This window comes from Jaculus jaculus, chromosome 9 (assembly GCF_020740685.1).
Source record: "Jaculus jaculus isolate mJacJac1 chromosome 9, mJacJac1.mat.Y.cur, whole genome shotgun sequence".
NCBI lineage: Eukaryota > Metazoa > Chordata > Mammalia > Rodentia > Dipodidae > Jaculus > Jaculus jaculus.
Window position 1 is genome coordinate 16,583,221 of NC_059110.1, and position 27,399 is coordinate 16,610,619.

Genomic DNA, 27,399 nt, shown 5'->3' on the forward strand with positions numbered 1-27,399 from the left:
CTGTGAGGGCTCAGAGTCCACCTCTTCCTGACCACAGGCCCCTGTTGAACACATATCTCTGTGAGCTGCTAAAAAGGACCATAGTGGGCCTGTTTGCCAGGCCCCAGTTCTCCTTGCAGACCACGAAGGCGTCTCCAAAGTAAAGCTCTTCTTGTTCAAACCCACGGCTGACTTCCTCACTGCTCTTAGCGGAACGGTCCTAGGGCAGCTTTCCCAGTGGTACCGTTTGGAAGGAAGTTTGAGGGCAAATCACAAAATTTTGAGGTTCAAGGGTAGGTGCTAGAAAAGTCCCAGTTTTTAAAATTTATTTATTTCAGAGAGCACGAGAGAGAAAGAGGCAGACACAGAGAGAGAAAGAGAGAGAAATGGGCACTCCAGGGTATTAGGGAAGATGGGACGTTCCCCCAAAGAAAGAAAAAGGTTTTGCAGACAGACGAAATACGTGCCCACAGCACCATTCAAACCTGGGAGCTGGGCCAAGGGTTCAGATGGCTCCATCCTCCTCTCCCTGACCTTTTGCCCTGTTTGAGGATCGGCTTCATGTCTGCCTGTCCACAGACAATGCAGCCTGTGGGGGGGGAGGCAGAAGGGCCTGTTGCTACAGAGCCTTAAGTGTTACCATGGTCACCGTGCCAATCCTGGGATGAAGGCCAGATGAGTACTTTGGTGGAACACTACCAAAAGCCCCCGAGGTTGTGGAAGAGGCTCTTTGGAGTCAAAGGCTGACCTTGTTCCCTTTGACTCACGCCTGAACCTCTGCTTCAGACCTCAGGCAGCTCTTGGAATCGCAGCACTCTGACAGTGGGTGGCCCAGCTAGAAACAAGGAGCTGTGGGCCTGGCCCAGCTGGGTAATTAATATGTTCGGAGTTCTTGGGGAGACCCCTCTGCCATAATGGAGGAATCACGACACCTATCCAAGTGGTCAGCAATGGGAAACCGTGCTGGGTAAATAACCAACAAGGCGGCGGTGGCCCAATGCTCAGATGCTGCGTTTATTGCCTGGCTGGCTGACAGGCATTCACGGATGCTGGCCGACTGACAGATGCTGACAATGACTGCCTGTCATTAAACTCACTGGCAAACCCTGAGTCACTGACAGGTCTCACTGCCCCATTGCCTGACCTGTCCACTGGAACTCTGTGGCCTACAGGGCACTGACTTGAAGGAGACAGACGCTAACAGCCAACATCAACAGCCTGTTGTGGTTACCTCTGTGTTGCTGGGACAAAACACCTGATCCAAAGCATCACGGGAGGCAAGGGTTTCTTTTGGCCTACCAATCTCAAGGGGAAACTTCACAGTGGCAGGGAAAGGATGGCAGAGCGGAGAGACTGGACATCACTTCCTGCCCCAGCAGCCAGCAGAAAGCAGAAAGAGTGTGCGCTGAGCTCTGACAAGGGGATGCTGGGCTATCCCCCAGCGGCACCCCTCCTCCAGCAAGGCTTCATCTTCCAAATTGCCCCCAAATAAGGATCAAGCATTCACAACCCATGAGGGGACATTCTCCATTCAAACTCCCACACAGTCACAGACATGGATCATGATGGAAGGGCTTCTTTGTAACGGAGAGAGTTGGCCTTAGCCTTAGGCAGCCTAGGTGTGAACTTGGTTCTTCCTCCATTTCTTTTGTTTCGACAACAAAGTACTTTATGGAATTCCTTCCAGCTAGCTGTTGGTCACATAGGGCCCTGATGTCCCTTAAGAATGACAGGTTATCATCAAGGCTCTTGGTTACCCACCAGAACTTATCAGAGACGATGCTACATGCTTGGTGTGCAGTTCACTGACAAATCAAGCTGGGGACTGGGGAGATGGCTCAGCAGGTTAGGTGGTTGCCTGCAAAGCCTAATGACCTGGGTTCAATTCCCCAGTACCCACGTAAAGCCAGATGCACAATCCTAATGAGCAATGGGAGAGAGAGAGCGAGAGAGGGAGGGAGAGTCTATGGGTGTACTAGGACCTCTTGCCACTGCAACTGAACTCCAGACTCACGTGTCACTTTGTACATGTGGCTTCACGTGAGCACTAGGGAATCAAACCTGGGCCAGCAGGCTTTGCTAGTTAGTGCCTTTAACAGCTGAGCATCTCCCCAGCCCCGAGGCATTGTTTTAAAAATATTTTATTTATTTATTTATGAGAGAGAGAGGTTGAGAGGGAGAGTGACAGAGAGAATGGGCGTGCCAGGGCCTCCAGCCACTGCAAACAAACTCCAGATGCATGTGCCCCTTGTGCATCTGGATTAGGCGGGTCTTGGGGAATGGAAGGGGAGGAAGGGGAGGGTCCTTTGGCTTTGCAGGCAAACGCCTTCACCACCAAGCCATCTTCTCCAGCCCGAGGCACTGTTTTTTAAAGGGCTTCAAATCCAGTCTTAGCGTTGGCAGGGATGCCAAGAAGCATCTCTGCAGAACACAGACCTTAGGGTTCTAGTTCCGGCACGGGAGAAAAAAGCAATGGTAAACCGCGCGTGGTGGCGCACGCCTTTTTAATCCCAGCACTCGGGAGGCAGAGGTAGGAGGATTGCCGTGAGTTCGAGGCCACCCTGAGACTACATAGTGAGTTCCAGGTCAGCCTGGGCTAGAGTGAGACCCTACCTTGGAAAAAAAGAAAAGAAAAAAAGAAAGCAATCGTAAATTCTCTACAACAGAGCCGCTCTTCTGGGGGGATACATGTCTATTGTGGCTGAGAACGGAGCCAATCAAACATAATGTCCTACAGTCCTGGGGTCTTGTCCGTTTTCACACTAGAGCAACAGGTTACCAACGTGGTCTTGGGGTGGTGGTCGCCAGACCTTCCCACCCCAAACGTGTGTCAATTCCCGTGGTGACCATTAGGTGTCACTGTTGCAGCGTGCCGCTCATTGACGGGGTGGGGCCAATTCTGACCCCGCTCCAGGTTTAACTACCATTGGCTCTCTACCTCGTGGTACTGTTCCCACAAATCGGGTGATGGTAGTGTGCCTGCGTACGTGTGTGTTGGGAAACTGAGGCCAATGGCCAGCGATCAAGTGGTGATTGTGTATTACAGTAAAGTATAGGTGAAACACACCTATACCGATATCTGGGAGGTACAGCTCTGTGATAAGAGATGTCACAGTTGTGGGTAGCATGATGGGCTGCTGCATATTTTCATATTTTATTTTAAAATTCATAATGAACTACTCCAAACCTAGAAAATGACAGAGGCTAGTGTGATTAATACCTAGTCTGAATCTCAATGTTGTGTTTATGTGTGTGCTGTGCATCTATGTGGGCGTGGGTGTTTGGGGTGCTACAGCGAATGAGTGCAGATCAGAGGCCAGCGTTGGAGGGTTGGTCCTTGCCTTCCATGTGCTTGAGACAGGGTCTCTCTTGTCCTTGGTATGAACTTCAGGATTCTCCTGGCTCTGCCTCTCATTGTTGGAGGTATGTGGGAGCCATAGAGATGCATGCCCTGCTGTGTGCTGGCCTTTAAATTGGTGCCGTGATCCAGGATCCAAACTGATCAGCACCTTTTTTCTTTTTGAGGTAGAGTCTTGCTTTAGCCCAGGCTGACCTGGAATTCACTATGCAGTCTCAGGGTGGCTTGAACTCATGCAATCCTCCTACCTCTGCCTCCCAAGTGCTGGGATTAAAGGCGTGAGCCACCACATCTGGCTTGTCACAAACACTTTTAACTACTTAGTCTGAACATTAATACCTTAAAATGCTTGCTTCAATATTTTATTGCATTTAATAATAACTTGTAATGTTCTCTAGAGAGGTATTGCTATGTATTTTATTCTTGAATACTGTTTTTATTGTTATTATAAATGTGTTCTTTTTATCCACACTTTCCTCACAGTCTTATTGGTATTTATTTGTTTCGAGGTAGGGTCTTGCTCTAGTCCAGGCTGACCTAGAATTCACTATGTAGTTTCATGGTGGCCTCGAACTCCTGGTGATCCTCCTACCTCTGGTGAGTATTGGAATTAAAGGTGTGCACCACCATGCCCGATCCTCCTTTATAAGTTTTAAAGTGTGGAGCCTTTTTTTTTTTTTTTTTTTTGCATACGGGATGCACTAGGTCATTTCCTCCATGAGCAGTGACAACTGAGTTTTCATGATGATGGAAATACTCCTCTCTGTCCTGGAGGCATGTCATTAGACACATGTGGCCAGCAAACATTTGCCGTGGGGTTATTGTAACCGAGGCACTGAACTGTAATTTTAAAGATCTTAACTAATTTAATTATGCACGCCAATAGCCACATGCAGCTCATGGCTGTGCTGGACAGCAGACACTCCTGCAAGAAGTCGCCGTGGGCCTGCTGCTGCGCTGTGTGGGATGTTCTTGGGGTATGTCTCCTGGTTCCCCTCACGTGAATGAGCTTTCCGCTGGTGGCTCATTGAGCCATGCCCTCATCCTTTACTTTTTTTTGTTTATATTTATTTATTTGCGACAGACAGAGAAAGAGGCAGAGAGAGAGAGAGAGAGAGAGAGAGAGAGGGAGAGACTGGACACGCTAGGGCCTCCAGCCACTGCAAACAAACTCCAGACGCGTGCACACCCTTGTGCATCTGGCTAACGTGAGTCCTGGGGAATCGAGCCTTGAACCGGGGTCCTTGGGCTTCACAGGCAAGCGCTTAACCGCTAAGCCATCTCTCCAGCCCTCACATCCTTTACTATTTTGCATGCGCGCGTGTGTGTATATACGGACACACTTGCATGTGAAGATCAGAAGACCACCTCACGGTGACAGCAGGGTGTTAGTCCTTGTCTTCCACCTTGTGGAAGACAGGGTCTTTTTTCTTGGTACTGTTGAAGACTAGCTGGCCTGCAAGCGACGGGATTCTCCAGTCTTCGCCTCCCACTGAGGTAGACACATTGGGATTATAGATGCTTGCTTCTGGCCTTACAGTGGGTTCTAGGGATCTGAGCTTTGGTGATCTGGCTTGTACGGCTAGCACTTTCAACCACTGGGTTATCTCCCAACCCCTCATTCATTATTTCTGTCTGTGCTTGGGAAATGCAATAAAATAAGCAAGACCGGTGTCTCCCCAGCGAAATACAAAAAAGCCACTGGCTCTGACACCAAGCTTGATACGGTGAGGAAGTCCCGTGACTCTACCAGGCATTACAGTACGTGCCATCCCAGGCCTTCTGCTTTGAGTTTCTCCTGAGGGCAAATTGCCCTATCTCCCTCTGCGCCTTCTATAGCCAGACACAGCACAACCACACACACGCCCATTGAGTGAAGAGCCTTAGGATTAATTTTATGCACAAAAATATATGTGCATTTGGATATTAAGGAAGTACTTATTCTAGACACTAGGTTAAAAAAAAAAAAAACAACAGGGCTGGAGAGATGGCTTAGTGGTTAAGCACTTGCCTATGAAGCCTAAGGACCCTGATTTGAGGCTCGATTCCCCAGGACCCACATTAGCCAGATGCACAAGGGGGCGACATATCTGGAGTTCGTTTGCAGTGGCTGGAAGCCCTGGCATGCCCATTCTCTCTATGTACCTCTTCCTCTCTCTCTGTCACTCTTAAATAAATAAAAGTGAACAAAAAATTAAAAAAAAACAAACATAAAATATGGGCTGGAAAGATGGCTCAGCAGTTAAAGCACCTGCCTGAAGACTCCTTTGACCTGAGTTCAGGTCCCCCATACCCACAGAAAGCCAGAAGCATGAAGTGGTACCTACATCTGGAGTTCGTTTGCAATAGCCGTAGGCCCTGGCACACCCATTCTCTCTGTCTGTCTCTCTTCTACCTCTCTCTACTCATAAACAAATATATATTTTTGGAAGTAGGGCCTTACTCTAGCCCAGGCTGACCTGCAATTCACTATGTAATCTCAGGGTGGCCTTGAACTCACAGCAACCCTCACACCTCAGGCTCCTGAATGCTGGGGATTAAAGGCATGCACCACCATGCTCAGCTAAAAAATAAAAAATCATTTAAAAAAATTATAAAATATGAGCTGGAGAGATGGCTCAGCTGTTAAAGTGCTTGCCTGAAAAGCCTATCAACCTGGTTCAATTCCGCAGGACCCACATAAAGCCAGATGCACAAAGGGGCGCAACCCAGAGTAATTGGGGAAATGAGCAGGTGTGCCGCTTTCTTGGTGAATCTGGTACCAGCACAAGGGTGGAGATAGACACAGAGAACACTCAACTCCTACCAAAGCAGAGATGCAGAGACAGAGGCTCCCAAGACCTCATCACTGAAGCAGACCTAACATGAACCCAACATGGCTCAGGGAAATTCGTCAAGATTGTTAGAGCAACAAGCTGGAACATAGCACACAGAGGCATTGCCTCTTCCCCCTAACTGATGGCTCCCCCCACAATGCACGACCCACGTTCCTCAACGAGGAGTGTCCCCGCGGAGAGGGGAGGACAGGGAGAAGGCTAATGATGATTTATACACACGGTGTACATAACTAATTAAAAAAAAACACTAAAAAACAAAACAAAAACCCCAAAAGTCCTCCCAAAGAGCTGGGTGTGGTGGTGCATGCCTTTAATCCCAGCACCCGGGAAGCAGAGGTCAGAGGATCATCTTGAGTTCGAGGCCACCCTGACAATACATACTGCATTCCAGGTCAGCCTGAGCTACAGTGAGACCCTATCTCGAAAAACAAAAACAAACAAAACGACAACAAAAAATCTCCCCAAACAGTAAAAAAGTAAATTGTAGCTGGATACGTATGGTGGCACATGAGCCTAAAACCCCTGCACATGGGAGTCTGAGGCAGGAGGATGGCAAGTTTAAGGCCTACCTGGGCTACTGTGTAGCAAGACTCTATATCAAAAAATAGAAATCCAGGGCTGGAGGGATGGCTTAGTGGTTAAGGTGCTTGCCAGCAAAGCCAAAGGACCTAGGTTCAATTCCCCAGTACCCACAAGGTAGCACATGTCTGGAGTTCCTTTACAATGGCTAGAGGCCTGGGCATGCCCATTCTGTCTGTCTCTCTCTCTCTCTCAAATAAATAAATATTTTAAAAAGCCAGAAATCCAAAAAGAGGTTATTTTTACAATGGTAATTTTATAAAGAAAAATATTCACATTTCATTTACAAACTTGTAATACAAGTGCCTCTGTATGTATAAATCATGACAGCATTGGCTGACATTTTAACTTTTCTTGAGAAGTCATTTACAGGGATTTCCAAACCCTTCACCTCTGAATATAATTTAGCAGCCAAGATGATGTGACAATAAAAATTTAGAAGCCGCCCTTCCTTGAGGTTCTCAGATCTGCTAGTATTTTAGTACAGTATTTCCCAAAGGGACCCCTACCACCATGTCCAGGCCTCCTACTTTTTAGCAAAACAACAAAAAACTCTTTCCTGTTAGCCCCCAAAATCTTATGGCAGGCCTTTCTATGTTATGCCGCAAAGACCAAAACAAAAAACAAACAAAACCCCCACTATTTTGGTGTTTTCAGGCTCAGAAAGACTCCTGAGTCATAGCTGTTTTGGGAACTGGGAATATCAAAGTCCTGCTCAGGAGCCCGCCCCCAGCACCTGTGCACCTGGGACTGGGAACCCCAGAGGCCCTGTGGGTTTTCAACGGTGCGGCTACTTTCCAAATACTAACAGCTAGCACACAGTATTAAAAAAGCCAGATCTACTTTTCCCTGCCAAATTGACAGTCTGGCAGCGGGGAGCTAGGTGTGGCTGGGCGCGCCTGCAATCCTAAGGCTGTGAGGCCGAGACAGGAAGACTCTGAGTTTAAGACCAGCCTAATGTACCTAGGAAGGCTCTGACTGAAAAGCAAAGACATCCACAAAAAGCTAGTCTGTGGAAGCTGACAAAATATTCTAGAAAGGAGTTGAAGTCAAAAGAATGCAGTGCCCCCACCCCACTGACCTCAGTTAACAACTAAGTGTTTGGCTGGGGCACAAAATGCCTCATCAACTTCAAAAACAAGCCACAAAATCTGTATTAGAATATAAGTTTTTTAATTTTTATAAATAACTTATCTGTTACAAAGATAGTTTACCCAGCTAAATCACAAAACCATCAACTCAAGATATCCAAATTACATTTTATTAATAAAACAAGTAAAAACTGATTTATCAATCTTCACATAGAACTGCAGAGGAAGCTGAAAAACAAGGCCTTCTTTGAAAACAAACGCATCGAATGGGAGAGCTCTGGGTTGTTGCTAGTTTACCAGGACTGTCTTCTTTCTGCACTCGCACGGCAAGGCCCAGACGCTCACAGGGATCGCCTGTCATCATCCTGTTTGTCTCCGAGAGCCGCCTGCAAACATCTACAGTGGGCGCCACCTACATTAGTTCCTGTCTTTTGCTCTAGTTCAGCACTTCCCGTAGCCCCATTCTAAGCACTCATATATAATTTCATAATTCTTTTAAATGCATACTGTTACTTTTTCTTGATTTCATTTAGTTATATACATTCCTGATCATCTGAATATTTATTTTCCTTACAAAAATATATCATCAAATAAAGAGATGCTTGAGGTTGCTTCAGTGTTCAAGTTTGCTTGTTTTTCTTTTTTCCAGCTTTTCTTCAGTTGTCCTAAATATGACTATGTCTCATAAATACATACAATATTGACATCACGTCAGGTTTTGAAATGGATTGTCCCAACAGTAAAGCATTTAAATTTCCTTCCAAAACAAGGGCTGTCGGTACTGCTGCTGTTGCTGGTTTTGAAACTGTACTTTCCCAGTACTCATCTCTGGGGAAAGTTCTGTGGGACACCAAGCAGACGGAGCGCACTGTCAGTGGTCAGACACCTCCTGCTTTAAGCTTTCATGGAAGACAAAGCACGCTGGGTCACCCACTGCTAGGTACGAGTGTGACCTAGGGACAACACTAATCTTTCCTGCGGTTCACTGTGCAGCATCTGTGTGTCTTCACAGAACATTGGCACCCATAGGGGCAAAGTACAGATAAGTAGAGGAAAGTTATTTTGTGCATAGTTTCATTAATGCTTTTTAAAAATTTTATTTTATGGCATTGCTTCTCTCAGGTAAGGCTTACAAAAAGGAACATGATCGTGCTTACTCACTAAAAGGAGAAAAGAATTAGTTAACAAAAGTCTATGACACTATACATATAGAAATAAAAGAAGGTAATGAAGAAGAAATCACGTAAGCAGACTGGAGAGATGTGCACAGTAGGAAAAGCTTTGGGGAGTTCACTGCGTGTTTGTACAGACAATGCAGACTGCTTTCCTGTTCATCATTAGGTCCTAGATGCTGGCTTCACAGACGTCTTCAGGGAACAGAGACAAGGCCAAGAGTACCACAGGTCGTGAAGTTCTTCCCCATCCACCGGCACTATGCGACAGCAAAGAGTTTTAAATCGTCACACCTCGTTCCTTCTCTTCGTGTGTAGTGTTTCACTGAAAGCTTTGAAACAAAAAGCTATCACTCCGTTCCTTCCTCCTGTCAACATTCAGTAGTGACACGAGGGGAAAGTACAGGAACATCTAGGCACTGACACAGTGAGCGCGCTCCGTCATGGACACTGGTAACACTGTACACGGTTAGGCAGCAGGAACCAAGTCCTTCAGATGACCTCTGATGGGATGAATTTCAACTGCCCATGACATTAGACTGAGGTATCATTAGCACAATTAGCATAACACCATCTTGTCACACCTTCAACTGACAAAATCCTATGTTGCAGTGAAACTTTTCCCGATGACTTCCAGGCTTTAGGAAGACGTGGGCCTTCTGGCTCAGAAATGCCGGGGCATCTCGCACTGTTCACAGCGGATCAAGGCTGGGTGATTGAGGAAAGTACAGGCGGTGCAGTTCCACTGAGCCCCCTCGTCATCATCTGCGTCTTGAGTCTTTGGTGTTTTGATGGTGGACCTCTGATCTGTAAGGAAGCAAAAAACATTCATTTTAGAAGTAAAAATCACATAGTCTCACAAGTTACTGGCAACTTTAAACAGCATTTATAGTGACCAGAGTGCAAGGAGCTTGTTAACCACAGGGAGGGACTGGGTGAACTGACACGTGTGTTCTGCCACCAGCCTCCGTCACACTGGGACGTACCACCGCCATTATCTCCTACAGGAGAAAACAGACTCTGTTCTCCAACTCACACTAATTCATTTATCATGCTAATATCATACTAATATCACACTCAGGACTGTGAAGGGTGTCCCACTGGAAGACAGTGCAGAGTGCCTTCAGTCTCGAGTTTCTTTCCCGCTGAAGTAGTGTGTACATTTCTCTTTTTCATCAGGAATTCAAGTTTCCACTCAATAGTCATTTATCTTCTAAAACCACAACAAGCAACACAAATAAAACATCATGATTTTTTTGTTTGTTTTTGAGACAGTCTCTCAATGTAGCCTAAGTTAACCTTGGAACTCACTTTGTGGACCAGGCTGGTTCTGAATTTATGGTGATCCTCCTATCTCAATCTTTGGGATTATAAGTGTGCACTACCACATCTAGCTTTAAAAAACAATTTCTAAACCTCTACCTTTGTGTGAAGCACAAACCCTGACGAAGTCAGTCACTGTAAAAACATCACCATACCTTTGTTTTTAAATCAGGAATAGCATGGGAGACTGACTGAAAACCCCCAGGCTTCCTTTGCTGGGCTGAAGCGTTTCTATTTGTCTAGTTTTGCTTTTGTGGCCATGTCCAAAAACAGCATTGCCCACAACACCGTCAAGAAGCTTTCCCTGTTTGCTTCTAGCACATTTCACATCTTGTATTTAAATCTTCAATCCATATTTTGTTAACTTTTACATATAGACTAAGGTAGGGGCTCAATGTCATCTGCACATGAAATGTTCAGTTTTCCCAATGTCACTTTTTACAGAAACTATCATTTTTCCCTTGTGTTTCTAGCACCCTGATCCAACTGTGCACAGAATCATGCTGGTTCTAAGCCCTCTACTCTGTCTGTCCACACGGGTGACTGTGTAGTTAGGACAGCACTGGGTAGTTTTCATTACCGCAGCTTTCAAGCCCATTCTGAAGACTGTGGTGTCTCTGCTTCACGCACTGCTTTGGCTACTTAGGGTCTTTTGTGGTTCACTATGGCTTTTCAGGCATTTTCCTCTATTTTTGTAAAGAACACCACTGGATAGTGACTACACAGAATTTGCAGAGACATATTAAGTTTCCCTTCCTCTAATCCATGAATGAGAGGATATCTGCACACATCTCCCATTGGTGTTTTATAACGCTTGGTGTACAAGTCTTCTTTGTCTTTGGTTTATTCCTATTTTCTTTCTTTGGGAGAGGGAGAGAGAGAGAGCATGCGAAGGTGTGCACCCACCAGGGCCTTTGGCTGCTGCAAATGAACTTCATACATGTGCGCCCCCTTGTGAATATGTGTGACACTGTGTGCTTGCGTCACTTTGTCTGGCTTATTTGGGACCTGGAGATTTGAACACGAGTTCTTAGGCTTGGCTGGCAAGTGCCTTAACCACTAAGCCCTCTCTCCAGACCAACTATTTTGTTTTTTGATAGCTACAGTGAATGGAATTGTTTTGCTTCTCATCTTTTTTTTTTTTTTTCTCTCAGTTTTTCGAGGAAGGGCCTCACTCTAGCTCAGGCTGACCTGGAATTCACTATGTAGTCTCAGGGTGGCCTTGAACTCATGGTGAGGCATGCGCCACCATGCCTGGTGGAATTGTTTTTCTAACTGCTATAACTTCCTTTTTGTACAGTTATTGTATACAGGAACATAACTTATATTTGTATATTGACTTTTGTACCCTGAAAGTTCACTAAATTTATTAATTTTAACAGACTTCTTTTTGATTTATTTTTGTTTTAATCTTTATTATTTCCATCTTTCTACAAACTTTGGGCCTTCTTTTTTGTTCTAGTTCCTTAGTATAAAGCTAGGTTAATTGAATCTTCTTGTTTGAATGAAGGCACTTGTTTCTATAAATGACTTTCTTTGTATTCATTTTGCTGATTATCACAGGTTGTCTTGTGTTTTGTTTTCCTCCAGACACATATGCCTGTGTTAGGGAATCAAAACCAGGGCCATGCTACACCACGGGGCTACACATGGTTGGCCCACTCACCACATACTTAAATTTTTTTTAATGTTTACTTATTTACTTATCTATTTATTTATGAGAGAGAGAGAAAGAGAGAGAGAGAGAGAGGGGGAGAGAGAATGAATGGGTGCTCCAGGGCCTCTTGCCACTGCAAATGAACTCCAGATGCATGTGCCACCTTGTGCATCTGGCTTATGTAGGTCCTGAGGAATTGAACCTGGGTCTTCAGGCTTTGTTGGCTAGCTCCTTAACTGTTAAGCCATCCCTCCAGCCCCCTTGCCACATGCTTTTAAAATTCTTTTTTTGTAAAAATATTTTATTTTCATTTATTTATTTGACAGAGAAAGATAAAGAGAATGGGTGCATCAAGGCCTCCAGCCTCTGCAAATGAACTCCAGATGCATGTGCCCCCTTGTGCATCTGGCTAATGTGGGTTCTGGGGAATTGAACTGAGGTCCTTTGGCTTTGCAAGCAAATGCCTTAAACGCTAAGCCATCCCTCCAGCCTTCTTTTTATTTCTTTAAAGACCCAAAGAATGTTTAAAATTTGTTGCTTAGTTTCATAAATTTTATAATCTCACTCTACTCAGGTGAAACATACTTGGAATGATTTTGACATTTAAAAATTTTTGCAGCTTGTTTTGTGAACTAACATGCTCTTAGAATGTTCTGTGTACACTTGAGAAGAATGTGTGTTGAGTAGACAGGGCTGTACATGCTTGTGTCTTCCTATTGAATTTATCGTCTTATCAGACATATAAAATGACAACTGTTTTAGATATAGCTTTGAAGTTGTGGTAAGGTGGTTCTTGTGTGTGTCTGTGTGTGGGCATGTGAGTATGAATGCACACAGAGACCAAGGTCAATCTGCTTCCCTCAGTTGCTCTCCACATTTTTTTTTTTTTTTGGTTTTTCAAGGTAGGGTCTCACTCTAGCCTAGGCTGACCTGGAATTCACTACGTAGTCTTAGGGTGGCCTTGAACTCACGGCAATCTTCCTACCCACGCCTCCAGAGTGCTGGGACTAAAGGCACGCGACCGCACGCACAGCTTCCAGCTTATTTTCTGAGATAGGGCCTCTCACTGATGCTGCAGTTCACCCATCAGTCAAGAAAGGCTGGCCCAGGAGCCCTAGTGGAAATTTCTGTCTCTATCTCCCCAGGGCTGAGATTATAGACACGTCCTGCTGGGTCTAGCTTTCTTATGTGATTGAACTCAGGTGCACAGCAAGCACTGTACTGACTAAGCCATCTTCCCAGTCTCACTGAAACATATTCTGTCTAGTTAATTACAGCCACTCAAAATTTCTTGTTACCATTTGTATAAAGTGCTGTTTTCTATCACCTGACTTCCAGTCTATGTGTGTCTTACAGTCATGTATTGGAACTATTTACCCTGTACAAATCACTCCATTTGTACTTAAGGCAATGACTGGTAAGTGAAGGGTTCTACCATTTTGTTTTTGTTTTAGTGTTTTGCTTGTTTCTACTCTTCCTTGCTTATTGTCTTTAATGGTTCCTTTTATGTATCTAGAAAAGGTTTTTCTTTTTTTCTCTGACGTCAGCATAGCATCCCTTACAGTCACGTTCTTCTATTTAGGCCCGCGATGCTGACTTCAACTGCGCGTACAATGCTGCGCTCTTAGTGGCCCTACCTCGCCTGCCCCATTCTGTGTTCTTTTACTTCAAGCTTGCTCTTGTAATACTCTATGTTCACTTAAATTTTGGGGGGTTGGGGTGTGTACGTGCACACGTGTGCAGCAGAGGTCAATGTTGGGTTTCTCTCAATCACTCTCCACTTTATTTCTTTGAGTTGTGGTCTCTTTCTCTGAACCTAGAACTCACTGATTCAGCTAGACTAGCTAGTCAGTAAGCCCTGAGGATCCCCAGTGCTGGGATTACAGGTATGTGCCACCACACCTGGCATTTACATGGGTGCTCAACTCAGGTCCTCATACTTGTGGGGGAAACTTTTCCCTGACTGAGACATCTTCCCAGCCCCCATTTATAAAATTCTGTATTTCAACTATCATCTTAGGGCTAACAGTAAACATTCTGCACCATGAGTACAGTATCACATAACCTGAATGAATGTGCTTTTATTTACTTTTGTGAATGAGATTTATGCATCTGGTTCCATTTTATACATACTTTAATGCCTGGCTCAAATGTGTAAGACATATCTCAACGTGTCTTGATTTGGGGCATATATATTCTGTGACTATTAATGCTGCAAAAATTGTAGATTTGTTTTTGAAAATCATTTGTCTGGAATTCAGAGATGTTATTTACTTAGAAATATGCACAGATTAAATAAAACAGGATAATCTTGAAAAAAAAAAAGAGCTTTCCTGAAGTATCTTCCTTACAGCTTTTTGAAGATTGTAAAGAATACAAAGTTTTTGCACTTGGTGTTTGTTTGTTTTTTAAATCAAGACTTGCTATTTGGGGAGTATACTGATTCCTAAGGTCTCAACCTTTACTCTTAAGAAGCTAAATACATGATACCTTTGCATCCTCCCCAAACCCCAGAATGTAAATGAGAATAAACCAACATTTTCCTATTGAGTCCACCCCAGAATGCCAGACTCTGAAGCATATCTACAGTGGAAGGATGTAAAAAACAAAAATTCTCTAAGATCTTGCTTTTCAAAATGTAACAGTTTCATACTTAATGGATACACTAACCTTTGGGTTTTGGTGGCACAGGACCTACAAATCCAATATTGTCATAAAAGTTATGAATAGCGCTGGGGTTAAAATGTGGTCCTGAAATATATAAAAAGTAAATATATCAATGTTTGTACCTCAAAAATACTTAATTTTATTTTTAAAGCAAGCATTTCTTTCTAAAAATACTATAAAGTAAACAGAAGAAATGCTTTATTTTTACCTCTAATCTCAAGTTATATGTAAAATTTAAAAACGTATTTCAAAATAAAGGTATAAAATAGTACTCATAAACAGAGGCAAGTGGTATATTGGGGAAGAAGTTAAATTACTGCTTGTAAGAAAGAATTAGAAGTAGACCCCTGGTTAATGTGATAAGTTAAAATAACAGCTTATTGGCATTTTAAAATAAATTTAAGTAAATTAATTAGCGGAAACACACGCAAAAGTGTGGTTAAGGACCTCATTATGTTAGTTTACTTCCTTTTTCTATCTTTTAAAATTTTATATATTTCTGTTACTTTCCCCACTTCAGAATTAAATTTCAGTGAAAATATTTTAGTTTTCTATGAAACTGAATTATAAGCATTTTATATTACAGTAAGAAATCACTGCTGGTTGCTAATAGCTCAAGTATAAAAAGCAAACCACTATCCTAACAATGTCTAACTGTCCTTTTACTTCTTGTCTATCTTATTAAGTAGGATAGTGCCAATGAGATGGGGACACAATTCTTGAAAGGTACAGGGGAGAGTCATAGGGATACACCTGTGTTACTAAGCACTAGTACAAGAGATTCTCCACAGGAAGCAGGGCCTCTGACCATGCAGCTAGACACATGGATTGCTGTCTTTCCTTACACACATGTGAAAGACATAAACTATCTGGTTACTTCTGAACCTAGTACACACTTATGGGGGAGTGAGATCAAACTCCAACTGTTCTTTAGCACTATCTGGCTCCAAAGCTGAACACTCTGAGACAGTACAACTGATAAGCCTGTTCTCAGCCACAGGAAAAGAGCTGGCAGATTAATTCAATGAATTTCAGCTGAGTATACACTGAACTTTACCTCGGGCTTGAAAAAGATCAATTTCTTTGGTTAAGCAGTCAATGTCAATCTGGAGTTGTCTATTACAACTTCTCAACTGCTGCATTTCTTCGAGCTGAAAAATAATTTCATGTAAAAAAGATTTGTATTGCATTCTTACGTCATTAATTAGGAAAGAGTGGAGTTTGGCGGGGGAGGTGAGGACAGAGAAACAAGGATGAATTAAGAGCATTTACTGGGAACTAGACGAGGCCTCCCGTGACCACGGCAGGCAGCCCACTCTCATGTTCAAGTACAGAGGTCACAGCAGTTGCATGAGACTTACTGAAGGTATTTGGGAGATGGAATTTGATCTTTTCAGGCGCCTTCGAGTTAGATTATTCTCCATCTCATTGACCTCAGATTTTAGTTTGTCCAGCTTTTTCTTCTGAACCTCAAGTTCTCTTTGAAGCCGTTCCATCCTGGCCTTCTGGTGCACCAGCAGAGCTGCAATGCACATTAGCAAACATGAGCTCCACCCACTTCAGCAATTAAACTTCACACAGACTGCAGGAAACGGACATTTCTGACAAACATGTTTTGCCAACAATCCCAAAACCACATTAACACTGAATATTATTAAACATTTAAAGTTTCAAAAATATAAAATTTCAAAAACCCCAACTTTGAAACAGCTTTATTTAATTTAATTTATTTATTTGAGAGCCACAGACACAGAGAGAAAGACAGATAGAGGGAGAGAGAGAGAATGGGCGCGCCAGGGCCTCCAGCCTCTGCAAACGAACTCCAGACGCATGCGGCCCCTTGTGCATCTGGCTAACGTGGGACCTGGGGAACCGAGCCTCGAACCGGGGTCCTTAGGCTTCACAGGCAAGCGCTTAACCGCTAAGCCATCTCTCCAGCCCGAAACAGCTTTATTTTAAAGAAAAATTTTAGGGTTTGGCCTAAATCTACTTTATGGCTACTGAGAGCAGTCTTCGTCCACTGCTTTCTAAAGGTTCCAGGAGGCTTAGTTAACCTGCTGCCATGCACTTCTTACATGATCCCGACAGGCTCTTCTCCGGTGTCACGTCTGATCTGTGTGCACAATAGTCTAATATGAAAACTTTTCAGTATTTTAGAAGGGAATATGGAATATATTGAGTATAATTTGATGCTTATTAACAAAACAGAGTGACTTCAAACCATACAGATACTAACATATTTTCAAGTTGCAAAGTAAAAACAATGCCATATAAACACCTTTTATTTTCTCATATGTAGATTATATTTTGTGAAGGTATTTTCCTTAGATTAAAAAAAAAAAAACTTCACTTTGCCGGGTGTGGTGGCTTATGCCTTTAATCCCACCATTTGGGAAGCAGAGGTAGGAGGATTGCCATGGATTCAAGGCCACCCTTAAGACTACATAATGAGTTCTGTATTAGCCTGGGCTAGAGTGAAACCCTGCCTTACAAAAAAACCAAAAACCAGAGGGAATTAACATGGGATTTTTTAAATAATAATGGAAAATGCTAATAAAAATTTAAAAAAAACCCAAAAAACAATAAAGAATTACTTATTTAGTTGAGGGGGGTGTTGATTATATATATATATATATATATATATGTATATATATATATATATATATATGGTGAGAGAGAGAGAGAGAGAGAGAGAGAGAGAGAGAGAATGAGCATGCCAGGGCCTCTAGCCACTGCAAATGAACTCCAGATGCATGTGCCATCTTATTCATCTGGTTTACGTGGGTACTAGAGAATCAAACCTGTGTCCTCAGGCTTCATAGACAAGAGCCTTAACCACTAAGCCATTTTTCCAGCCCTCTTTCCTTAGATTTTTGACAAAAACAAAATAAGCATCATTTTGCAGTATGAATGGGAAACCTTATCAAGCTATCAAAGTTGGCATATGTTCTTGTGACTTAGGACACTGGATTGGAAAGGAAGGTACCAGAACCAAGTTTTTTTTTTTTTCGTAATTGAGAGAGAGAGAGAGAGAGAGAGCGTGTGCGCATGTGAGAGAGAGTGAGCGAGCGAGCAGGGGAGAGAGGGATGGCGGGCGAGAATGGGCACGCCATGGCCTTCAACCACTGCAAACGAACTCCAGACACATGCACCTCCTTGTGTGTGTGGTTTACATGGGACCTGGAGATCCAAACAGGAGTTCTTAGGCTTCACAGGCAAGTGCCTTAACCACTAGGCCATCCCTCCAGCCCTAGAAACTACTTTTATAAAGAAGACAGCTTGGGACGACTCTACTTTGAGAAAATAGGCAGATGTGAGAAAACACCTTAAACCTCTACAAATTATGAGTCATTTGTAATGAGAAAGCCAAACTGTTTAAACAGTAGATTAGACAATCAGTTGGTGATCTCTAAGATAAACCTATGCATATTTACCCAGAATGCATAGAAATACTGACAGAAAATATGAAATGGGGGTTACAAGGTCACAAACTGGGCTGGAGAGATGGCTTAAAGTTAAGGCACTTGCCTGCAAAGCCTAAAGATGTAGGTTCAATTCCCCACTACCTACGTAAGCCAGGACCCACAAAGTGGCACATGCATCTGGAGTTCGTTTGCAGCAGCTGGAGCCCCTGGTGCACCCATTCATTCTCTCTCTTTCTCGTAAATAAAGTAAATAAATTAAAAACAAAATTTTTTAAAGGTAACATTGAGCTGGATGTGGTGGTACACCCTTTAACCCGAGCACATGGGAGGCAGAGGTAGGAGCATCCCTGTGAGTTCGAGGTCACCTTGAGCTAGTGAGACCCTGCCTCAGGGCAAAAAAAAGGGTCATATGCTACAAACAACATCTGGGTCAACATCAGACTAATGGAATGGTCATTCCATAAGATTTGAGTGGAGGTGAAAACTCCCAACTGCTTAGTAATTTTTTTTGCATGTTTATGGTACACACGTGTGTGGTACATACATGTGTGTTTACGTATGTGCAAAAGTGTAGGAGCCTTTCTCAACTGCTCTTCACTTTATTCTTTGAGATAGTCTCTCAATGAACCTAGGCTCACTGGTTCAGCTAATCTAATTAATCAGCAAGTCCCTGATACTGTCTGCCTCCCAGCACTGGGATTAAAAGCATGTTCTGGGCTGGAGGAATGGCTTAGCAGTTAAGGCGTGTGCCTGCAAAGCTAAAAGACCCCTGGTTCGATTCCCCAGTTAGCCAGATGCACAAGGGAGAGTGTGCATCTGGAGTTCATTTACAGTGGCTGGAGGCCCTGTGATGCCCATCCCTCCTTTCTCTGCCCCTCCCCCCAAAAAAGCATGCTCCATCCTGCCTGGATTTTTACATGGGTATCTAGATTTTCAATTTATATTTCCTATATTTAGATATACAAATACTTAACATTGCATTACAAATACCTACAGCGTTCAGTACAGTGACATGTTATACAGGTTTAGTGTTGGGCCAATGTGGTACACCATATGTAGTAGCAATGTCATACAGGTTTGTGTAGGGATATTCCATTATGCATGTATGAGAAGGGGGTTGGCTACATGGCACACTTTCCAGATTATACCACTGTTGCTTCAATGATGCTGCTACTCGTATACCTTAGAAGGAATTCTAGAAGCAGGAAGGAGGGAGAGAAGGGGAGGAAAAGAGATATGCAGAGCAAAAACAAGACTCTATTCTTATTTATTTATTTGAGAGAGGGGGGATATGAATGAACTGGTGTGCCAGGGCCTTCAGCTACTGCAAACAAACTCTCAAACTCCACATGTGTGCACCACCTTGTGCATCTGGCTTATGTGGGTCTTGGGGAACTGAACCTGAGTCCTTTGGCTTTGCAGGAAAGAGCCTTAACCACTAGGCCATCTCTCCAGCACAAGAACAAGACTCTAAAAAACTGGCCAGTGAATTATAGACCATGGACCATATCTGGCCTGTGAACACAGCTTCACTGGCATACAGACTTTCCTGTCTATGGCCATTCTCATGTTCCAACAGCAGAGTTGAGCAGACATAACATTTCTACCTGGCCCTGTACTATATGGTGCAGGATCATCAAGGAATCTGAAAGAAAACAGGGCCAATCACTGCATGGAAAGGACTACAGAAAACAAGGACCTGGCACTTCAAGGGTCATCCTGAGAGACAGTAGCTAGCTTCTACGGGAACCTGCTCACTGTGGGGTACCGAAGACAAGAAAACTCCAAACAAGCCCATTTCTAATTATACTGACGCACCTCACCTTCACCATTTCCTGGTGTAAAAGTGAGGTGCACTTCAGTCTCTTCTGATACTTCTCATGCAACATTTGGCTCAGGAGAGGAGTACAACTCTTGCAAGAGCCAGAGCCATCAACAGAACCATACTAAGGGACAGCTCAGATGCCAGGCAGACCTGATAGGATGTTACTTAAAGCCACAGCATAGAGATAAAGAATTCCTTTGACAGGTGTTATCAGCACCCTGGCCACAGAAGAGGACAGAATGGGAAGACAGATGCTAGGAAGATGATTAGTACAGATTGACTCTAATTAGGCTCTTCTAAATGAAAAAGGGTTTTAGTATTGATGGGAGAAAGAAACAGGTCCACAGAAGACAACGATACTTGGAAGGCTTTCAAGTTGAGGGCTGTAAGTTGTTGAGGAAATTAGAAAATTTCTACTTCCATTACGGAATCTGAGTAGACATTTGAGAAAAATCACACTGAAGAGCGTCCACACACATTCAGTAATGTCTATTCGGGAGGAGCAGTGATTTGTTCCACAGACTCCAGCGAAGAGAAGATCGTCCCCATCCCTGCCATTTACTCACAGATGGCTGCAGATCTAAAAAGCTTTGGCTCAGTGGTTAAAGGCACAGCTTGCTTAAAAAGCAAACTTGGAAAGATCTAATTACACTAGCTGGAACATTAAAGATAGTGAACTGAATGTTGAATCCCATGAAAATAACAGAGGAATGAAACAGTGAATGAACCAACACAAAACACAGACATCCGTCATGGACAGCCCACTCCAGCAAGTTCTTGCAACTCTAAGAACAGACAGGATGGTGTCACGGAGGCAGAGGTTCACTGAGTGTGGGATTAGTGGGGGAAAGGTCTATACCTAGATTCACATTTCATAGGATTTCCAGAAAAGGCAGGCCATCTACAAAGGCACAAGAATCAGACAGATTTCCTTAGTGACTCGGGCTCCCAGTGACATGTTCTGTGGAAAATGATTTTCATCTAAGAATTGCATACCAACCTAAAAATATGAGAGTGCTTTTAGACATTTAAAGACTTAAGAGAATTTACCTCCCAAATCTTTTATTACATTTTTTTCAGATGTTCTAGCAAACTGAAGAGATAAGACAAGAAGAAAGAGAATATAAGGTCCAAGAAATGGACTCCTATTTTTCAAACAAATTCTTAGTGGGCTATTCAGTCTAGCAAACCACCATTAATCGATACTGTCACAAGGTAAGGCAATTTGTTGGAAAGGAAAAAAATGGTATCTTGGAGATGTTTATATAATATAATAAAGACCAGAAATGAAAAAAAAAAAACCCTAAAGATTCCAGAAACAGTTTCATTAAAGAATTATAGGTACAGATAAATTATTTGACTCTAGTGAACATTTGCAAATTTATTACATGTATGTTATCTATTCAATTTCAGTTTTATATCAACCTAGAGACCAAGCTCAATATATAAAGTGCTATGATCTAGATGTCTATGTCTCCTGCAGCTTCATATGGTGAAGCAAAATCCCACTGTGAGGTATGAAGAGAGACCTGTGGAAATGATCAGGTCACCTGCATGGGGTGATTGCCCTTACCAAAGATAGCTGATGGTGCTGGCACTTGCTCTTCACCTCCCATTCCATGTATGAGGACACACAGAAGCCCCATTCAAGAGTAATGGGCTTGGCTGGACAGATGGCTTAGTGGTTAAGGTGTTTGCTTGCAAAACCAAAAGACCTAGGTTTGATTCCCCAGGACCATGCAAGTCAGATGCACAAGGTGACATGTGTCTGGAGTTCATCTGCAATGTCTTAAGGCCCCGGTATGCCCAGTCGGTCTCTCTCTTTCTCTCTAGTAACATAAAAAAAGAGTAATGGGCCTTCACTAGACAACCTGCTAGCATCTGGATTCTAGACTCCTCAGGCTCAATTCTGTTGTTTAATAATTATCTAAAGTATTTTTGTTACTGCAGTAGAAATACACTAAGACAGGAATTAAAGCTGTGTACTATGAATATATGTTATGCTAATAAAAATCAAGATGAGGGCTGGAGAGGTGGCTCAGTGGTTAAAGGCACTTGCTGTTAGAGCCTGCTGGCCCAGGTTCAGTTCCCTAGTACCCATGTAATGCCAGATCCACAAAGTGGCACATGCTTCTCGAGTTTATTTGCAGAAGCAAGAGGCCCTGGCATACTCATTCTCTCCCTCCCCTCCCATTCCTTTGCAAATCAAATCAATAAAAATATTTAAAAAATAAAGATGACCATGTTGGAAAGAGGGGTGAAAATGCAGAAGTACTGGCGGTCTGTGTTATCAGTAAAAGCCTTAGTATTACAGCAAGAAGGTAGCAGAAAAAGTTTCAGCAGCATAAGTGCATTTTAAAACTTACGAGTTTTTTTTTTAATTTTTTTTTTTTTTATTTATTTGAGAGTGACAGACACAGGGAGAAAGACAGATAGAGGGAGAGAGAGAGAATGGGCGCGCCAGGGCTTCCAGCCTCTGAAAACGAACTCCAGACGCGTGCGTTCCCTTGTGCATCTGGCTAACGTGGGACCTGGGGAACCGAGCCTCGAACCGGGGTCCTTAGGCTTCACAGGCAAGCGCTTAACCGCTAAGCCATCTCTCCAGCCCAAAACTTAGAGTTTTAAAATTAAAGTTCTCTATCTCTGTATCACATGCAATGATATACTATGTATGTTTAACATACACAAATGTATATGCATCTTGTTCAGTAAGTTTCACTATTTTAAATAGTAATGAAGCTTAAGTTAGTTTTTGTACTACTTGTAGAAATTAAAACCACTAGGGAAGTTTGAAGTGTAAAAACAAGGACACAAAACTATTTCAAGAGCTGACATGTCAATACCTTCAAAACTAGTGAGACCAAATACCTATTTAATATAAATGGTAATTTTACTTTTAAGAGTAGAATACCAAAAATTCTCAAGAAATAGAAATATTGATAAACCAAAACTGGAGATCAAAGTCTTCTTAAATGTTCAATTTTTGCATATGTGTGTGCATGCTAAGCCCTCTGCTGCTGCAAATGAACATAGCAGGGATTATGTGGACCATTTGGGAATTGAATTCAGGCCAGCAAGCTTTGTAAGCAAGCACCTTTTTTAGGGGGGAGGGTAGCTCAAGGTAGGGTCTCTCTGTAGCCCAGGCTGACCTGGATTTCACTATGTAGTTTCAGGCTGGCCTCAAACTCATGGCAATCTTCCCTCTATCTCCTGAGTGCTGGATTAAAGATGTGCGCCACCACACCTGGCTAAAGGTTCAATTTTTATGTTTTCACTTAGCAAGAATTACTACATAATGGCTCTGACTACTTGGGAACTTCCAGCTCTGGGTGAGTTTACCCTTGGCTAGGTCTGGCCTCTGCCCAGCCGGGTGGGAGCCGAGGAGGTGCCCAAGCCCTGACTCTCCATATGGGCTCCTTTACCCCTTCAGCTCCCCACATGGTAGGAGCTCTTTGAACTTTCCTCCTTTTCCCTTGGTTTTCCAAGGCCCCCATCATGGGATCTCTAGCCACATAAGTGTCTTTCCTTGGCTCTGCACATCCCTCTATAAATATTAAATTAATAATTTAAAAAGCTTACTGCAGCTGGGTGTGGTGGTGCATGCCTTTAATCCCAACACTCTGGAAAATGGAATGTGAAAGGAATGGGATGATCCCTCTGTACAATGCAGGTGTTTACTGTTAACTAAGGAATGGGATGATCCCTCTGTGCAATGAACCATGACCTCCCCATATCTTGGTTTCTGAATATCTTTATGATTACATAGCACAGAATGTTTCTTGCCTCAGTTCTGCCTATATGACCTATGTAACCTGTGACTTCTTGTAATAGGCCCCCCTTGTTTAACAGTATTTAGTTGGTTTAACTCCCAATCCTGTTTTTACTATAAACATCATGTGGTTATTTCCAGTAAAAGCTGACTCTCCAAACAGATCAGGGCTGCATCTTGAGATCCCAAACTCTGGGATGCAGACCTGATGCACCAGCTTTCTTCTTTTTCTTTCTTTTTACCCAATAAAACTTTGCCATACACACAAACACACACACACACACACACACACACACGAATTACTACATAATGAAATAGAGTAACTGTTAGGCTGCTGACATTGTATACAGGTAGTATTTTTTAAACTAGTTCCACAAAGGATATAAAATAACACTTAATCATATATTTCTCTAGTTTCCAAAACTAACCTATTTTGCTTTCTTTCTTTTTGTTTTTTGGTTTGTCGAGGTAGGGTCTCACTCTGGCCCAGGCTGACCTGGAATTCACTATGTAGTCTCAGAATGACCTCGAACTTGTGGCGATCCTCCTATCTCTGCCTCCTAAGTACTGGGATTAAAGGCATGTGCCACCATGCCTGACTTCAGTATCTTTTAAATCTCCTTTCAGTCAAAATTCCATTAATGGATAACAGTAATTTAGGCATGCAACTCCCTCTTGTGGTTGTCAAGATAAATATTTGTGAACTTAAGCACCAGGACTCTTACACCACTCATTCAGATAGTCCACATGTTTTATACAGAAAGCTTACAAAAAGCTTCTTTTTTTCTGGAGTGGGGGTTCAAGGCAGGGTCTCACTGTAGCCCAGGCTGACCTTCTGCTTCCCAAGTGCTGGGATGAAAGAAAGACATGTGCTGGGCTCAGAAAGCTTATTACTTTTTTCAGCTTCTGATGTACAGTGATAACAAATGTTTGTTAATTTTATTTGATACTATAAAAACACACTTCAAGTCTCAGATGGTGCTAGCTTAAATCATTTTAGGCATTCTATAGTCTGAGTAATGCCCAGTGCTTTCAGAAACTTAAAAATCAAAACCATTGGAAGAAATGTGTTTGGGAAAGACTGTCCAGATACTGATGAGTATGAGTACAAGACCTTAGAATTGCCTAAAAGCCAACAAAAAAGAGAAATTTGTGGCTGGAGATGGCTTAGTGGTTAAGGTACTTGCCTTCAAAGCCAAGGGACCCAGGTTCAATTTCCCAGGACCCACATAAAGCAGATGCACAAGGTGGCATGCATGTGGAGTTTGTTTGTAGCGGCTGGAGTGCCCTTTCTCTCAAATAAATAGATAAATAAAAAAAGAGAAATTTCTAGTGTTTTAAATTTTGCTGGTTATAATATGCCTATATTAGGTTTATGCTTAAGTCATGCCTAGTCATCAGAACTAAGAATGTCCAATGTCTACTTTTAAAATAAACCCAAATGTGTCTAGAGTAATTCTGTAGACAAAGGGATTATATCTGTTTCATACACTACTATATTACTACTAGTGTAGTTGGTGACTGAATCACAAAAGAATAAAAGATGGTAACTATTTAAAGCATCCTGTTCTCTTCTATTTTGCCATTTTCAAGGACAAACTGAAATCAGCTCTTATTGCAACCAGGCCTATAATTTGGGGAACAGATCCAACAGCACACCTCTGAGGAATAATACAATTTTCTGCACTCTTCAGACATTTATTTATTTGTACTTGGTTCTAATGAGGCAAGTGTATGAGTGTTAAGTCATTCCAATGGAATGGGTGGTCTCTTGCTAGACAGCAGTTGGTTGGCATTTACTTTTATGTAACTAAGACTTTGCATGCAACCTTACGTTGTCTCAAGCTTAGCTTAGGAATGAAGAACATGGTGTCTTAGGAAGGGTACCGCTTTAACAGGAGAGATGGCAGCTGTTTTCAAGTTTGTGATGGGATGTCATGAGACCAGTTCAATGTGGTTTCAAGGAATATCATTTTAACTAGAAGAAATGAAGCTCAAGGACTTCTGGTCAAGATGGCGTCCACCTAACCGCGCTGCCCCTCCTGGGGAAGGAAAGTTGGACACAGATTCTAAGGAGAGAACCAGCCCATCATACCTCAATGGCCCCAACTGAAACTAAGAGTATTTGGAGAAATGAGCAAGAGTGCTGCCTCCTTGGTGAACCTGGTACCAGCACAAGGGTGAAGAAGATAGACACAGAGAACACTCAACTCCTACCAAACCAGAGATCCAGAGACACAGAGGCTCCCAAGACCTCATCACTGAAGTAGACCGAAAATAAACCCAACATGGCTCAGGGAAATTTGCAGAAGAGGGGGAAGAAAGAATATTAGAGCTATATGTTGGGTCATTATGAACAGACATTACCTCTTACCCCACAATGATGGCTAACCCCACAATGCATGACCCATATTCCCCAATGAGGAGGGTCCCTGTAGAGGGGGAAGGGCAGGGAGGAGGCTAACGATGGTACCAGATGAGATTTATAAACACTGGGTACATAACTTAAAAGAAAAGAAAAGAAAAGAAAAGAAAAGAAAAGAAAAGAAAAGAAAAGAAAAGGGCAAAGTAGAGCCGGGTGTGGTGGCACATGCCTTTAATCCCAGCACTAGAGAGGCAATCACTGTGACTTCCAGGCCACCTTGAGACTCCATAGTGAATTCCAGGTCAGCCTGGGCTAGGGTGAGACCCTACCTAAAAAAAAAAAAAAAAAAAAAAAAAAGATACAAATTGGAAAGGAAGATATCAAGTTATCATTTGCAGATGACATGATTCTATACATAAAGGACCCTAAAGACTACCAGCAATCTGTTAGAGCTGATAAACAACTATAGCCATGTAGCAGGATACAAAGTAAACACATAGAAATCAGTAGCTTTCCTATACGCTAACAACACACACACAGAAGATGAAATCAGAGAATCACTCCCATTCACAATTGCATAAAAAAAAAAAGTACCTTGGAATAAACCTACCCAAGGAAGTAAAGGATCTCTACAATGAGAATTTTAACACTCTCAAGCGAGAAACAAGAAATTGCAGAAGACACTAGGAAATGGAAAGACATCCCTTGTTCTTGGATTGGAAGAATCAATACTGTGAAAATGACAATCTTACCATGAACAATTTAATTTAATGCAATCCCCATAAAAATTCCAATGGCATTCTTCACAAAAACAGAAAAAAAAATCCAAAAATTTATTTGGAAGCACAAAAAACCTTGAATATCTAAAACAATTTTGAGCAACAAAAATAAGGCTGGTGGTATCACCATATCTGATTTTAACCTATACTACAGAGCCATAGTAACAAAAACATGGAACTGGCACAAAAACAGACATGTAGATCAATGGAACAGAACAGAGGACCCAGATGTAAGTCTGGGTAGCTACAGCCACCTATCTTTGACAAAAATACTCACTGGAGAAAAGGTAGCCTCTTCAGCAAATAGTGTTGGGAAAACTGGATATGTATCTGTAGAAGGATGAAAATAGATTCTTCTCTCTCTCCATGCACAAGAATTAAGTCCAAATGGATCAAAGACCTTAACATCAGACCTGAAACTCTGAAACTGCCAGAGGAAAAAGTAGGGGAAACTCTTCAACACATTGGTATTGGCAAAGCCTTTCTGAATATAACCCCAATTGCTCAGGAAATAAAACCACAGATCAACCACTGGGACCTCATGAAATTACAAGGATTTTGTACAGCAAATGA

At 42.7% G+C, this 27,399-nt stretch overlaps 1 protein-coding gene across 4 annotated transcripts in view; it reads right to left on the bottom strand.

The window, feature by feature from the left end:
- Positions 1 to 7,905: 7,905 nt before the first annotated feature.
- The window catches only part of Tab2 (TGF-beta activated kinase 1 (MAP3K7) binding protein 2), a 56,040-nt gene continuing 36,546 nt past the window's right edge, over positions 7,906 to 27,399 (bottom strand). For 2 of the 4 annotated variants that reach the window (XM_004651134.2, XM_045158848.1), the window contains 4 exons: positions 16,025 to 16,185; positions 15,721 to 15,814; positions 14,667 to 14,747; positions 7,906 to 9,823 (listed from right to left, as the gene is read on the bottom strand). In XM_004651134.2, coding sequence (XP_004651191.1) covers positions 9,681 to 9,823; positions 14,667 to 14,747; positions 15,721 to 15,814; positions 16,025 to 16,185 — 479 coding nt within the window. In that variant the 3' untranslated portion in view covers positions 7,906 to 9,680. The remainder of the gene's footprint in view (positions 9,824 to 14,666; positions 14,748 to 15,720; positions 15,815 to 16,024; positions 16,186 to 27,399) is intronic. The other 2 variants (XM_045158849.1, XM_045158850.1) reach the window with 2 other exon arrangements.